Here is a 13,481-nt window from a genome sequence, read left to right as displayed (position 1 = left end):
ACGTCAAGAAAAAGAAAAAACAAGGGCCTGGTTCACTCAGAAGGAGCAAAGAGGGAGGAGGCCTCGTTTGAATCTGGTAGCATGGAGGTGCAGGGCCTCGACGCCTGTTCTCCTGTTAGTTCAGGATGTAAAACACCAGCTCCTCATTTTAAAATCAACGAGACGCGGCCCGAAGAGCATCACCTTACGATGGAGAAGCAGTCTAAGCCTCAGCGACGGGTCTGGAGTGACGAACGCAGCTGCTGTGCATGCTGCTTCCCATGGGCATGCAGGCTCAGAGTGCTTCTCATCCTCCTCCACTTCCTCCTCCACCTTCCTGCTCCACGCAGCCTCGCGGCCGTGGAGCTCGCCGGCCTGTCGCCTCAGCCGTGCAGCGGGGCGCTCCAGACAAGCGAGGCCTAGGCTTTTCCAGCAGTCCCAGAGGCCCACAGAGCGGCGGAAAGCGGCGACCGAGCTCAGCTCAATCAGACATTACAGCATCCCCACATCCCTGTCGCACCGGCACTCAGAGAGCCACACAGGACAGGGATGCTGCTGCACCCGTACGCCATTTAAAAAAAAATCTGAGAAGTTGGAGGTATTTCTCTATAGCATGGCCTGGAAACGAGCAATCCCGGCTAACGCTCAGAAACACACATCCATAAACACACAGCCTCAGCCTCGCGCACACACCTCGGCAGACATATCGGAGTGAATATCTCCTCTTATTTCTTCCCTCTTTCTCCTCTCTGCTCTGCTGTGGTCTAAAGATGAGGCTCCCTCCTCTCCTGAAGATGAAGAGAAAAAGCAGAAGAAGAAAAATAAATTATTCCTCTCCTCTTCCCTTTGTCCTCTCAGCGCTCGCCTAAACCTGGATTGTTGTTGTATCCCAATTCCACCAAGTCATCTGTCCTCTCTTGTTTTTCGGCCTCGCTCTTTCTCTTTCTATCTCTCTCTCTCTCTAAAATCTGCTCATTACAGGACTGTTCCACCCCAGCCAATACCCCTCCCCCACACACACTCACACACACACACACACACACACACTCCTTCTCTCGGCTCTTAAAGAGATAGAGACGGAGGGATGGTACAAATAGCTGCATGCATGGAGCTCGCTGCTCGTTCCCTTTGGGGATTCAGCCTGCTTTTCCTAATTATCCAGCCTCGTTTCAGTCTCTCCTCTCACGCTGGCATCTGGTCAGTCAGCAATCTGTTTTCCTGATAACTGGACGTTTGTGAGCTCATTGATCCCGGTCCACTTTCTCCCAAGCTAATTGTCGTCAGTCTTTTTCACTGTTGTCTCACAGGCGAACCGATGGACTGCAGCTGTCACTTGGAAAAGCTTTACTGAGACCCAGACTGACCTTTTTTTAAATGGTCCCAAACCCACAAATGAATCTCTGTCTGTCTGCCGTTGTGGCACCGAACTGTAGGAGCTTCATCACCATCTGAAACCCAACCATCGCCGTTATTTTCAGATGGTAAATATTTTTCTCATCAATAACTGGAGCATGATGATATTGATAATCGTTCCATCATTGAACACCATCTGCTGGTTCATATGGTGACCAGAAAACGTGTCATAGAAAGACTCGCAGTGACCTGATGAGAGCATTTATAAACTGTGTAATAGCTGAACTTTATCAGTGACACACCTGTCCATCGCAGGTGAGAGGAGGCAGGTGAACATAACTAGAATGAAGCCCTGTCATAGAAGCAGAATTCATAGATCAGATTAATAAGAAAAGGTGTGACATTATATTGACTTTGAGAAACGTTTAACAATTAATAAATATCTTTAGATAGATATAGATTTCTATCAATTATTTTATCTACGATTTCTACATTGTTTTTATTTTATTATTAATGTATTTTATTATCAATTATTTTTCCTTGTCTGTGACAGGGTTTGACTTTCTATCTTTAAAACAATAAAAAAAATCAAAATAAAATGTAAAATTATTTTATTACTTTATTTTGAATTATTTAATTTCTAATAGATTTGTTTTTTCAGATTGTTTATTAATTTTAATTCATTAAACTTTTCTTTCTCTATTTTGTTTATTAATTTTCTGACAGATTAAGTTATGTTTAAAAACATTGTTTCTTAATTTCAATATATTTTATGTTTGTGTGATGTATGTATTTACATAATGTAGATATTTTATTAATTTATTATGTATCATTTTTATTAATATTCTATTTTTTTTTGTTTATAAACATTTTTGATGTACTGCCACATCTCTTCTATTTAATCTGATCTATAAATTTATTGATTTGTTCAAATGACGTTCACCTGAAGGTTGGACTGTGACGATCATTGAAGAAAACAAAAACAAAAACAGCTACAAAAGAACAAAAAAACATGTAAACATAAACAGAGTACACCTAAAAAACATTAATCAATAATACATTTTTATGATCAATTAATTGTATAAAGTATTTTAGAAGTAAAGTTTCTAAATATTCGCTGACATTCACTTCCCAAAGTTGAGGATTTGTTTTTATGGATGACAGAATTAATCGATTACGTGTAAAAGTAACCGACAGACTAACCGATGATGAACACAATGGTTAGGTGCTGTCTCACACCTGAGCGCAGGCTGACAGGTGATGAGGAGAGCCCAGCACAGCATCTGGTTTCAGGACCGCGCTCATTCATTTCTATGAAAGCACAGTGGTAACAACTGCGTATTCAATGCACCGCTGTTTCTTTGGGTTGAACATGACCAAAGTGTTCATTGAAGCACATCAAATATCCACAAAACCCAGAGCCGCCCTGCGTTAAGTTCTTTTGTATCGATCAACAATGAGAACAAACATGGAGTCTGCACACTACTTCATGTAAGAAAAGACTTTCAACGAGGCAGAAAAATATCTCTTCAAGGCTCCTCAGCTCACTGGTGTGATAAAAACATGCTAAAGAGCAGACACAAGCAGCCATGGTTCAACTCTTCATACCGAATATCTTCATTATTGTCTGATGATGGTTGTTTCTCTCCTTTCTGCAGAAATAAATGTACTTTTCTGCTTCCTCTCAGTCTGCTGGACTGATGTTGGTGTTCTTACTACACCATTACCTTTGCACTACTCTCATTCCCACTACTAAAGTTTTGTGCAGTTTAACTTTCATATTATACTGACATTGCACCTATTTTTTCTGTATATATGTGAACGTATATACTGTGTGTGTGTATATATATATATGCATCTATACATGTATATATGTAACTGCACATCCTTGTAAATACATTTTTAAAATTTTATTTCTTCCTTTAGTGCCGCTTTTACATGTGTTGTTCTATTTTATTGCTTATTTTATTGTTTTATTCTAATTTATATACGAAATATTTTACTATATGTTTATTGTCTGTGTGTATAGCGTGGAAGAGGCTACAAATACATAATGAATAATGACAATAAAGTTTAACCTTACTGTCGAACCTGCATTCACACTACATAGATTATACATTATATATTCTGCCTGTTGTTACACTCCTCATTTGTTTTGCTCAATTATAAAACTGGGCAGCTTCTGAAGCTTATTTTCCTCTTTCTGACAAATAAGTTGATCCTAAATTCAGAAGATGTTTGACCTACCAGCAGATGCAGTGAAAGCACCACTTAATTTTAAATGATAAACAACCTCTACAGGTTCTTCTTGAGCATTCTGCAGAGACTTTTTAACACGTGATTCAAACCTTTACAATCATCAAATGTCTCAAGTGCTGCACTTACATAAGTACTATTAGGTAGGTATTTGTACTTTACTTTATACTTCTACTCTGCTATAAATCAAAGGCAAATATTGCACTTTTCACTCCACTGCATTTATTTGCTGAATTTAGATTAAGATTAATCATACAAAATGTAATCATTAAATGAATTATGAGATGTTATTATAGATGAAGATACAACTTTATTGATCCAAGGGGGGATATTGACAAACTGCCCACCAGATAAAGTACATAAAATTGAAATTAGCTCCAACTTTACCAGCTTCACCATAAAAGAGATGAACACATCTATGCATCAATGATTATAATCCAATATACAGCATTACTCTGAAATGTAAATTATTGTATTATGACTTATAACTGTTATATATTAGAAAGCTGCAAAATTAACACTGTTGCTTTTGGTACTTTAAGTAGAATTTGATGCCAATACTTTATACCCTTACAAAAAATCTGAATGCATGACTTTAACTTGTAACACAGTATTTCTACACCTTGGTATTACTACTCGTACTTAAATGGATAGTTACGTTTTTTTGAATTGGGGTTGCATGAGGTACTAATCCATAGCGTGGAGCTAAATTCACACTACACAAGAAAGAGCTCAAAGTTCAACTCAGAGTAAAATGAACTTGTTCATGTCGTCTGTTTTTCTAAGTGAGCTGCAAATACTGCATATCTACAATGTAGTCGAGTAAAAGTCTACTCGTTAAAAAAACAAAGGAAATGTTGAATTGGACTTGGGTGGAGGAACTCAGCAGCTGTTAATGTGTGGTGGTACCTTTTGTTAATGATTTCATCTGATCAGCATTCACTAACAGATATTTCCCAAAAGTGGTGAGAAGATTCAACTCAACGTGTCATTTCAAATTCAAATTTGCTGTTTTGTCAACTTGCACAACAATGTGAGATTCTTCTGTTGGAATCTGCTCATAAAACACACAGAACTGTTGCCTGCTGCACTTGCCATGCGGGCATGCTGGTTACTATAATATATATAACACATCCCTTTCCGACTGGAAACTGAAGGCATTCTGTGAATCCAAAGTAAGCCTTTAAAACACCAAAGTCACACAATAACACCAACAAACTAACCGACTGGCAACATTGGTTGGTTTACGTCTGCAAGGGGAAATTATTGTTTTTGTTGAAGGAGTATGGTGGCTTTGAAGAGAGCACAGATGGATATAACCTTAGTTTCCTGTCAGAGAGGGCTGCCCTAAGGCAAGATCAAGCCGAGAAATAATTCTAAATATAGCAATTTAAACTGATATTGATTATTTTAGGTGGCTAAAAGACTCGTTGCTACTACCCCCATCCACAGCTTCCTACACCAGCTTCTCCAAACTGCACGCGTGCTGACTGCCATCTACTGTAGGTAATACATGGAAAAGTACCTCATACCACTTCAAAAAACCCGAACCACCACTTTAAGTACAAGAGAGTATTTGTTCCACAGCCGTGTCAGTAGGCAGGAGATCATCACTTGCACCTCGAAGTGAAAGTGAGTGTGTTAACAGTGAAGGCTGTGGAACAGATTAATGAGCCGCTGTCTGCACAGCATTCGTCACGATCTTTGTCCCTGCTCACTGGCTTTTCTATTATTTGAAGAAACAAAATGAAGACAACTTAAAGGACCGCAAAGCAACATGCAGACAAGCATAAATACACAAAACACACACACACACACACACACACACACACACTCAGTGCTGGATTACACCTCGGCTGAGACCTTAAATAAGATTTGTGCTGTCATTTACAGCAGCGGTGGAAGAAGAGTACATATCTGTTAAATATTCTGAAAATAATGAGAAATGCCATCACAAATATTACAAGCCTAGGTGACACATGTTGTCTAACCAGTCAAAACTTTTAAAAAATATTAAAAATAAATGATTATAAAAAAAGACAAGCAGTAAATCCTCACATCTGAGAAGCGATCGACTGATCTACTAATCATTTCATCTTTTTGTATTTTATAAAACAATGACGAAAAGGGTCACAAAAAAGCAGCTTAATATAATTTTCATATGTTTTATGATGCTGTCGAAATTGTGCTTACATCAGTCAACAAATCCGTAACAAACTAAATATGTTTTCAATTAATACCATAATGCCAAATATTCAATTGGCAACTCATCAAATACCTCAAATTTATATGATTAAGAAGAAAATTATTAAAAGTCAAGTATCAAAGTATTAAAAGTGGAAGAACAAGTACGACTAGACAAGTAGACAAAGCTAATAGCTAGCTAGCAGGTGAACGTAGTAGAGCCTTTAGCAGCTAAGGAGCCACAAATAAGTAACTGTTTGCTAGCATCATACGCTACAACATAATGAGGTGTTAAAGTAAATATAATTGAAATCACTAAGCTGCATAAGCTGAAACAATATGTAATACAATGGGTAATAGCTAATGTCATAATGTACTTGAGTTTGAATCTAGTCAGTGCTTTGGTTTAGTTTGTAGTAATGCAGGTTAGCGAGGGTTAGCATGCTAACATGCTAAACTAAGATGAACGTAGTAAACGTGTACCTGCTACACATCACCAGAGCGGCGCTGCGCCTCACGGAGCCGTTAGTTAGCCGTTTCATCATCCTAGCATTCAGTGTAGCTAAATGTTTGTGGTGGCTACATTTAGCAGCTAACGTTCCTAACATTGTACAGTTACCTTGACTTTAGTCTTGTCATTGCCAAAGTTTCCAGCTGCTGTGTGATGAAAAAAGTCCATTTAACTTCTTTTTACCTGATGGAGGAAGGAGGAAGTATCAGATCCTTTACAGATACTAAAAAAAAAAAAAAAAAATCCACTACAGGCCGTGACATGAGTATTACTTCCAAGTATAGTCAGGAAAACTAGCTGTAAACTATTAGAAGTACTCAATTCAGAAAAGTATCCCCTTTGATCATTGTGAGTAATGCAGTGACAGAACAAAAGTACAACATATCTCTCTGAAATGTAGTAGAGTGACAGTACAACATAGCAGAAAAGACTCACTAAGGTAAAGAAGCTCAAGTACCTCGAAGCTGTACTTGCACACAGCACTTAAGTAAATGTACTTAATTACATTCCAGCTCTGGCAGAAACAGATCTCACAACATGTGGTATACTGGTATGTAATCAATACCATCCTGATGCTACTTAGGATGCGAAGAAGTTTATTTGTTTAAAAATGTTTTCTGATTTGGATGAACTGAAACTAATGCTAAACTTTATAAAACAAAAAACCCTTTTAGATTTAAAGATCACTGCAGCACTTAGTCGCTGCTGATTTCCCCTGAAGAAAAACATTAAGCTAAGGAATTAAAATATAAGAACTCTTAATTTGCAACCTAAATCTGAACAGACTTTAATCAAGATACACTTAAAAGAAATAAAACACAGAAGACTTGCACACAAATAATAACTGGGACTGTTTTTTCTGGTAGTTTTTATTTGTGTTTTAGACGATATTTTCTGCCCATATGTTGAGGATAATAATGTCACAACCAGGTGTTCATTTGTAAAACTCCACAGTGTAATTTACAGGTTGGTAATAAACAGTGACGGTAACAGAAGAAAGAAAAACAATACAAAACAGAAATGATGAAGAAGTGAGGTTTTCCTCTGTGGACTGAAGGGGGGGCTGGTTCAGGTGAGGATGTCGTGGGCCTGCTGCTCCACCAGCATGGCCATGTTCTTAACGTCACCACACCAGAAGTCCAAACGCTCCTTCATACCTTTGATCTGAGACCATGAACAACAGGTGAGCGCAAAGTCAGCAGGTCCAAACTGCTGGTGATGTAACTTTCACTTGAAATGGCAGCTCTAGCTTTGATCAGGCTCTATTGTAGCTAATAGAAATATCAGGACATGATGTCACATCAACTACATTTAACCAGTTACTTCCAGCAGTGACAAAATATCCAGCAGAAATTTAGAGAATTTGAATATATTTGTTTTCAGCATGATTCACGTTGACATGGACAACAAAATGCAAACAGAAATCTGTTCCAGAGCAAATATAATCTCTTTTGATGCAATATATATAGAACAAAATGAGGACTCACCTGCTGCAGGTCCAGCACCCTGGGCTGCACCCAGGTCATCTGCACCTTCTGGTCCACCTCATCTATGTTACCTTTGATCAGGCCCACAGACAGAGCCTTCATCACCAAAAGCTCCACCTGCAGGAGACAAACATACAGAGCATCAGATACTACTACCGTCAGTTCATTTTCATACTGACTAAACTTGAAGCAATTTGCCGAAAAAAACGCAAAAACTGGTTGAAGATCTGCTCAGTACAGGCATTAAAACAGCAAGTTAAACTCTCTAGCAATCAAAGTCGATCATGCTAATCACGGTCAAGGATTTATTGACATTTAGCAATGGTTTGATTACACACACTTGTCATCCAACTGACCTCATTAACAGGGATTTTGGCACTCTGAGCGATCTCAGTGAAGGTTAGCTGTCTGTGGTTTGCAGGACGAGTAAAAGTCATCTGGAAGGAAAGGAGACATTTGAAGTGATTTAATATTCTTATTTTTTTTAACCTTCACAGTGACATCCTCATCACATGTGAAGTGTCAGACAATTGTCATGGTCAGACAGATTTGGTTTGTTGGTGTGGATTATCTGTGAGGTTATAGGCCGGTCAGGCTCTGCAAGATTTGTTTAAGACTACTTATAAAAAACCTGCTGAATTCTTGGTGATATTGAAACTATGTGTGGGGCTAGTTAGCTTGGTCGCTAACCAGTCAATAAGTAAACACAGTTAATTTAAGACACGTATTTCTATTGATTGCCCTCTCACAGACAATAGCGATCTGTGCTGCATCTCTAATGTGGAGCAGTCGGGCAGAGGGGTGTTAAATAAAACTAGATCATGTGAACATACTCATATTATGGCTTCCTCAATTTTTGGACTTCCAGGTTTGAAAATTAAACAAAAGATGAATTCTACACAAAAACTCTGCATGGATTTACTTCACCCCCATTACAGTGAATTGATTTTACTTTTACTTTACGCTGGCGTGACTGGGCCTTTTAGTCTTAGCCTTACTGTCATTTAAAACTCACCTCCATCACACAGAGCAGCTGGATCTTCTGCATCAGTTTAGCTTCATGTGTTGCGAGATCAGGCTACAACCAAGAGAGAAAAATAAATCAGACGGCTGCCAAACAACAGTGATCACGTACAAGTGATGATCCTCTGAGGAGGTTCCAGATATTCAGATCTTAAAGCTTAAGTTTAATTCATGAGTGTGTAAAACTGTTGTTTACATGATCAATTAAGAAATGTCAATTAGCAGCTCTACTCAAAGGCAATACACCCTCTCCAGTACTGAGGTTTAAACTCTGTACTCACTAACCCAGCTACGTTCGTGAGTAGAGATGCTACAAATGTTTTTTTTAACACAAAATCATAATCAATCTCTTTATTTAACTGTTTTGAGGATGTAAGGATTTTTAATTTCTTATTTCTAAATTGATCATATCTGTGGTTGGTTTAATCCACTGTTGAAGAGGTTAAAATGTTATTCCTTTGATCTGAGTTACACAAACATATCTATTGACAGAGCTAAAGCAGGCTGATTTCATCACCTGTTGGCCCCAGGCAGACTTGAAGCTCTGGAATTTCTCCACATTGCCTCCATTGAAGGCGTATAGTGTGTCAATGAGCCACTGTTTGTCTGTGTTCCTCAGGGACTCCAGCACAGGATGCATCAGCTGAAAAGATACAGCAGATGTGGTCAATGTCAACATGCTTCAGCTGAGAGGCTGGCAATGGTAAACAACACAGAGTTCAATGAAAAACCCTACCAGCTCGCCAAAGTTGTAAACTCCTTCTCCTAAGAGTCCAGCCAGTCCCAGTGTGAATGCCCTCTCCTGCTTCTCTGTCTCTGGAGTAAAACGCATTTAATCATTCAGACATTAATATCAATGACGTTCTGTGTTCCACCTGCCTGAAATCAAGCCCTAATGTTTCCCATCATGCCTTTACTCACCTGGAAGGTCTTTAATGTCCACACACCCAAGGTAGCGCAGAGCGTCCTTGTAGTAGGAGGCGTGGTTCCCAATGATGCGATAATATTTGCTAGAGAGGTCATAAAACCGGCCATGGACTGACGTCACCCCAGGCAAGTTATTCAGCATTTCCTCAACCTCTTCAATGAGTTTCTGGAAGAGTACAAAGAGGCAATGAGTGGTTACCGAATTTTCTCAAATAGTGACCGGGGCCTTTATTTGCCTCGGTCTGCATGTTTACCTCAAGTCAATGCAGGAGAGATTAAAGTTATGGAGAAATACTGCAAATTTGGGGGAAAACTGTGGAAATCACCCTGCCGGGTACATTATGTTGGTTTTTGCAGGTTTTGTTTTCTCATCTGGCTGCTAAGGAATTACACTCTTGTGTGAGATGGAGTGGACTAGAGCTGTTGGTGTTTGAGGATAGTTTAGGAGCTTTTACCTTTGTGGCAGGAAGATCATTGATCTCCAGTTTAAGACTGCCGATAGATGTCTTGCAGAGAATGACGGCTTCGTCGCTGCTTTTCACCTGAACCCATCAGAGAAATGTCGAAGTTTGATAAAAAATAGACGTTAAAAAATTCCATCATTTACACTCAGCTGCCAGTTTATTTGATACTCACCCAAAGCTAATGTAGTCAAGAACAACAGCCCTGCAAACTATTCTCCCTTCATGAAGGTTATAATGTCCGGTTTGTGTTTAAACTGTTTTACTGAGGTTATGAGGCTGTAGTCTGTGGTGCTGTTGAATTGTATTGTGTAGTGATTCTGTTATTTAGCCGAATCTCATTTACATAAATGGGGAGGTGAAAGCATTGAAGACACCTCTCTGTATAAACAGAATTTAACAGAACCAGCCTGCAGCCTTAAAAATGACCATAAAATTGAATCAATACCACTTTTAAACAGTTTAACTGAACATTACAATCTTGCAGAAGGTAAAATTGCAGGACAGTTGCTTCAGACTGCATTAGCTTTGGTTCAGTGTACATAATACACTAGCAACTGAGTGTATATTTCAAAGTCTGTGATGTTGGTATAAATCAATGTACCTTTTCCTTGGTCTTCTCGAGAAAAGTGATGGCATCTTTCGGATCTACAAATAAAAACATACCATATCATAAAATATAAGAACAGTTTTCTGCGAAGAAAAACTCCCTGCTGCATCATGTTGTTCTTACCTTGCATCTGTCTAGCAACATACAGGATAATCTCCATGAGGGACAATGGGTTGATTCTGATATAGGAGCAAAAATAATAAATTAGCATCAAAACAGGCAAATAAGCAGAAAATACTGAACTGGCAGGTATAACATGGGTTGACTCTTATCTCACCTGTGTTCGAAGTCACTGAGGAAATTGTCATAGAGCTTTAAGAAAAGGAAAAAAAAAACAAAGAAGGTTAGATCACAGAAAACATCAAAAAGTTTCGATCTCATTGAAAACAAACACCCTTTTGTGGCAACTAACAGTATTTAAATTCTGACATTTGATTGATGTGATTTTTTTTTCTGTTAAGCATTTATGTTTCTAAAAATGGCATTAAATGCTGTGTTTCTGTTTTTGTCTTAAGATGAAAAAATAAATTCAGTGAAGCATTACAACAAGGAACTTTATACAAATATTCACTCAAAATGACAAACTTAAATTGTCAATCACATCATCATGAGCTTGGTAATAATTCAATACTGTTGTTTATGAGTGTCAACAAACTTCTATAGTGATGATTTTACATTAGCATTCTCCAAATTTCTGTTGTTCAAATTAATGATTCTGAGGAAGCTGTCATTGCAAAAATTATTTGGTCTTATGTAATGTAAAGCACTGGAACACAGTTCTTTGCTTTGAATTTTGATTATTTAATGTGTAATTCTGAATACATCTGCCCGTCATGATAAATATCAACATCAGAAAATATCTAAATCATCTTTACTTACTTACCTACAGAGGTATGTCTGTTACCAACACACATGGTCAAAAATAGATTTAATGGCAACAATGGTGTCTTGGTGCATTTCAAAGCATCTCAAACTTTAAGTATTTATGATGGTAAGCTCAATGCTTCTGTAGTATGAATGGTGTGGCCAATTTCTGATATGACTGTTTAAGAAGAGTGGTTTGGTCCTCAGAGAAATTTAGATGCAACAACTAAATTCCCCTTCAAAAGTTGCAAAAGTTCGTTACGGACAAGTCGCAACATGCTACAAAACACACATACAAATATGTGCATACTCATTAAAACTGGTTGTGAGTACTTCATCCTCTCTCATCCATTGTAGCACAAGTATACGATGTGTGTCTGTCATGCAGTTACCTGTATGAGGCCATCTCCTGTTTTGAAGCAAGGATCTTTAACAAAGTCTGTCAGCTTCAGAGTCAACTGGTGCCACAATCTGTCAATAAAAAACAAAGTGCCTGTTATAGTCGCCAGCTCATTGGAGTTACACCACATCACTACAACTGTCTACCAAACACTACATCATGAAGATAATTGTAGTTTGGGCCAGGAGATCAACAACAAGTACATGGAGCTCTCAGATGCAGGTGAAACTGACTTCTCATAGCTTGATACACACATCTCTATTCAACTTAAACATATAAAAACAACCGGTGAGTGGCATTGACTGACAGTAGTGCTTGGCAAGTCACCGATTAGGATTTAGGTGTATGTAAACAGATAACTAAGCCTAAATGACACCTTCTGTGTCCCAGTGTTCTAAAAACAAAACATGGGCGGTCTTAAGGGGTACAAATCTTTTTATTGGAACTGTTTATTCTAATGGGCATTTATGTTGATGTGTCTAACCTATGTATATTGACTACTCTGGGTCTCAAGGCTGTTTGTCAAGCCATTGAAGCATGTTCTTTTTTTCTACATTAACCACAGCTAACCAATGATGGACATTTGAATTTTACTGAGCAAACTTTCACACGCAACTCTTTTCAGAGTCAATATTACCGGTTTAACTTTCATAATGATATGTACTTATAAATCAGCACTTAATTAAAGTAATGGTACTATTTTTATGATGCATAGTCTCATCCATAGCAATCAGGAGAGCAAACAGCTACGTAAACTTGTAGCAGACAGTTAAACTTTGCCTTCCACACTTACATTTCTGGTGCTTGACTCAAAGCTTCAACCCATTAAATTATATTTTCCTGGCGTCGATAATTCATATGTTCAAAAATAATAACTGAAACCAACTTTCCGCTCTGAACTTTCTGAAGAAACTTGCGGCTAACATTAGCCAAACCTCAGCTAACGCTAGCTCCGTGCATGACTCAGCGTGCATTTCCAATGAATGAGCTAGCTAACGTTAGCTAGCTTAGCGTTAGCAAAGCTTTAGAACACTAGCTAGCTGACATGTACTGCTTTTTACCTTTTGTTGTAAAACTCCTCCAACGTGTGCCACTCTGCCGCCATCTCCGGCGTGGAGCTGTTGCTCTGCTGTTGTTTGAGGTACCCAGTAACATCTTTCATCGTAGCGAAAACCTGACTTTAAATTTTATTCGGTACCGAAAACTGTATGTGAATCCTCAGCTAACGTCAAGTAGCCTACTGTGTTGTGAGTCTACCCTGCTGCTGGACGCAAAGAATGATGGGAAATAAAGGAGGCGTTTCTAAACCTAGCTAGTTATCGTTAGCCAAGGTTTTCTTTTTCAGTATTGACTGGTTGACTGTTATACGCTTTTAGTTTATTGCCCCATGTTTTGTTAGTAATAAATGACGGACAACTAAAAAAAT

General features: G+C 38.4%; 1 protein-coding gene across 1 annotated transcript; it reads right to left on the bottom strand.

The window, feature by feature from the left end:
• Positions 1-7,136: 7,136 nt before the first annotated feature.
• On the bottom strand, positions 7,137-13,317 carry psmd13 (proteasome 26S subunit, non-ATPase 13). Its single transcript, XM_041947404.1, has 13 exons — positions 13,117-13,317; positions 12,048-12,126; positions 11,069-11,103; positions 10,915-10,970; positions 10,786-10,829; positions 10,176-10,262; positions 9,715-9,886; positions 9,530-9,609; positions 9,311-9,436; positions 8,786-8,848; positions 8,127-8,207; positions 7,771-7,887; positions 7,137-7,447 (listed from the first exon to the last, which is right to left on the bottom strand). The coding sequence occupies exons 1-13, from the start codon at positions 13,215-13,217 to the stop codon at positions 7,352-7,354; spliced, it is 1,137 nt and encodes a 378-aa protein (XP_041803338.1). The 5' UTR covers positions 13,218-13,317; the 3' UTR covers positions 7,137-7,351.
• Positions 13,318-13,481: the final 164 nt, after the last annotated feature.

The sequence above is a fragment of the Chelmon rostratus genome, chromosome 1 (genome assembly GCF_017976325.1).
Source record: "Chelmon rostratus isolate fCheRos1 chromosome 1, fCheRos1.pri, whole genome shotgun sequence".
Taxonomy (NCBI): domain Eukaryota; kingdom Metazoa; phylum Chordata; class Actinopteri; order Chaetodontiformes; family Chaetodontidae; genus Chelmon; species Chelmon rostratus.
Note: the sequence above shows the minus strand (reverse complement) of the source record. Positions and strands in the feature narration are given on the sequence as shown.

Excerpts from the sequence above, each read along its gene's own strand:
- psmd13 (XM_041947404.1), bottom strand. The coding sequence starts at position 13,217 with ATGAAAGATGTTACTGGGTACCTCAAACAACAGCAGAGCAACAGCTCC. Across the intron at positions 10,971-11,068 it reads CTCAGTGACTTCGAACACAG|AATCAACCCATTGTCCCTCA; the intron begins GTGAGATAAGAG and ends CTCCTATATCAG. Across the intron at positions 8,208-8,785 it reads AGCTGCTCTGTGTGATGGAG|ATGACTTTTACTCGTCCTGC; the intron begins GTGAGTTTTAAA and ends CTTTCCTTCCAG.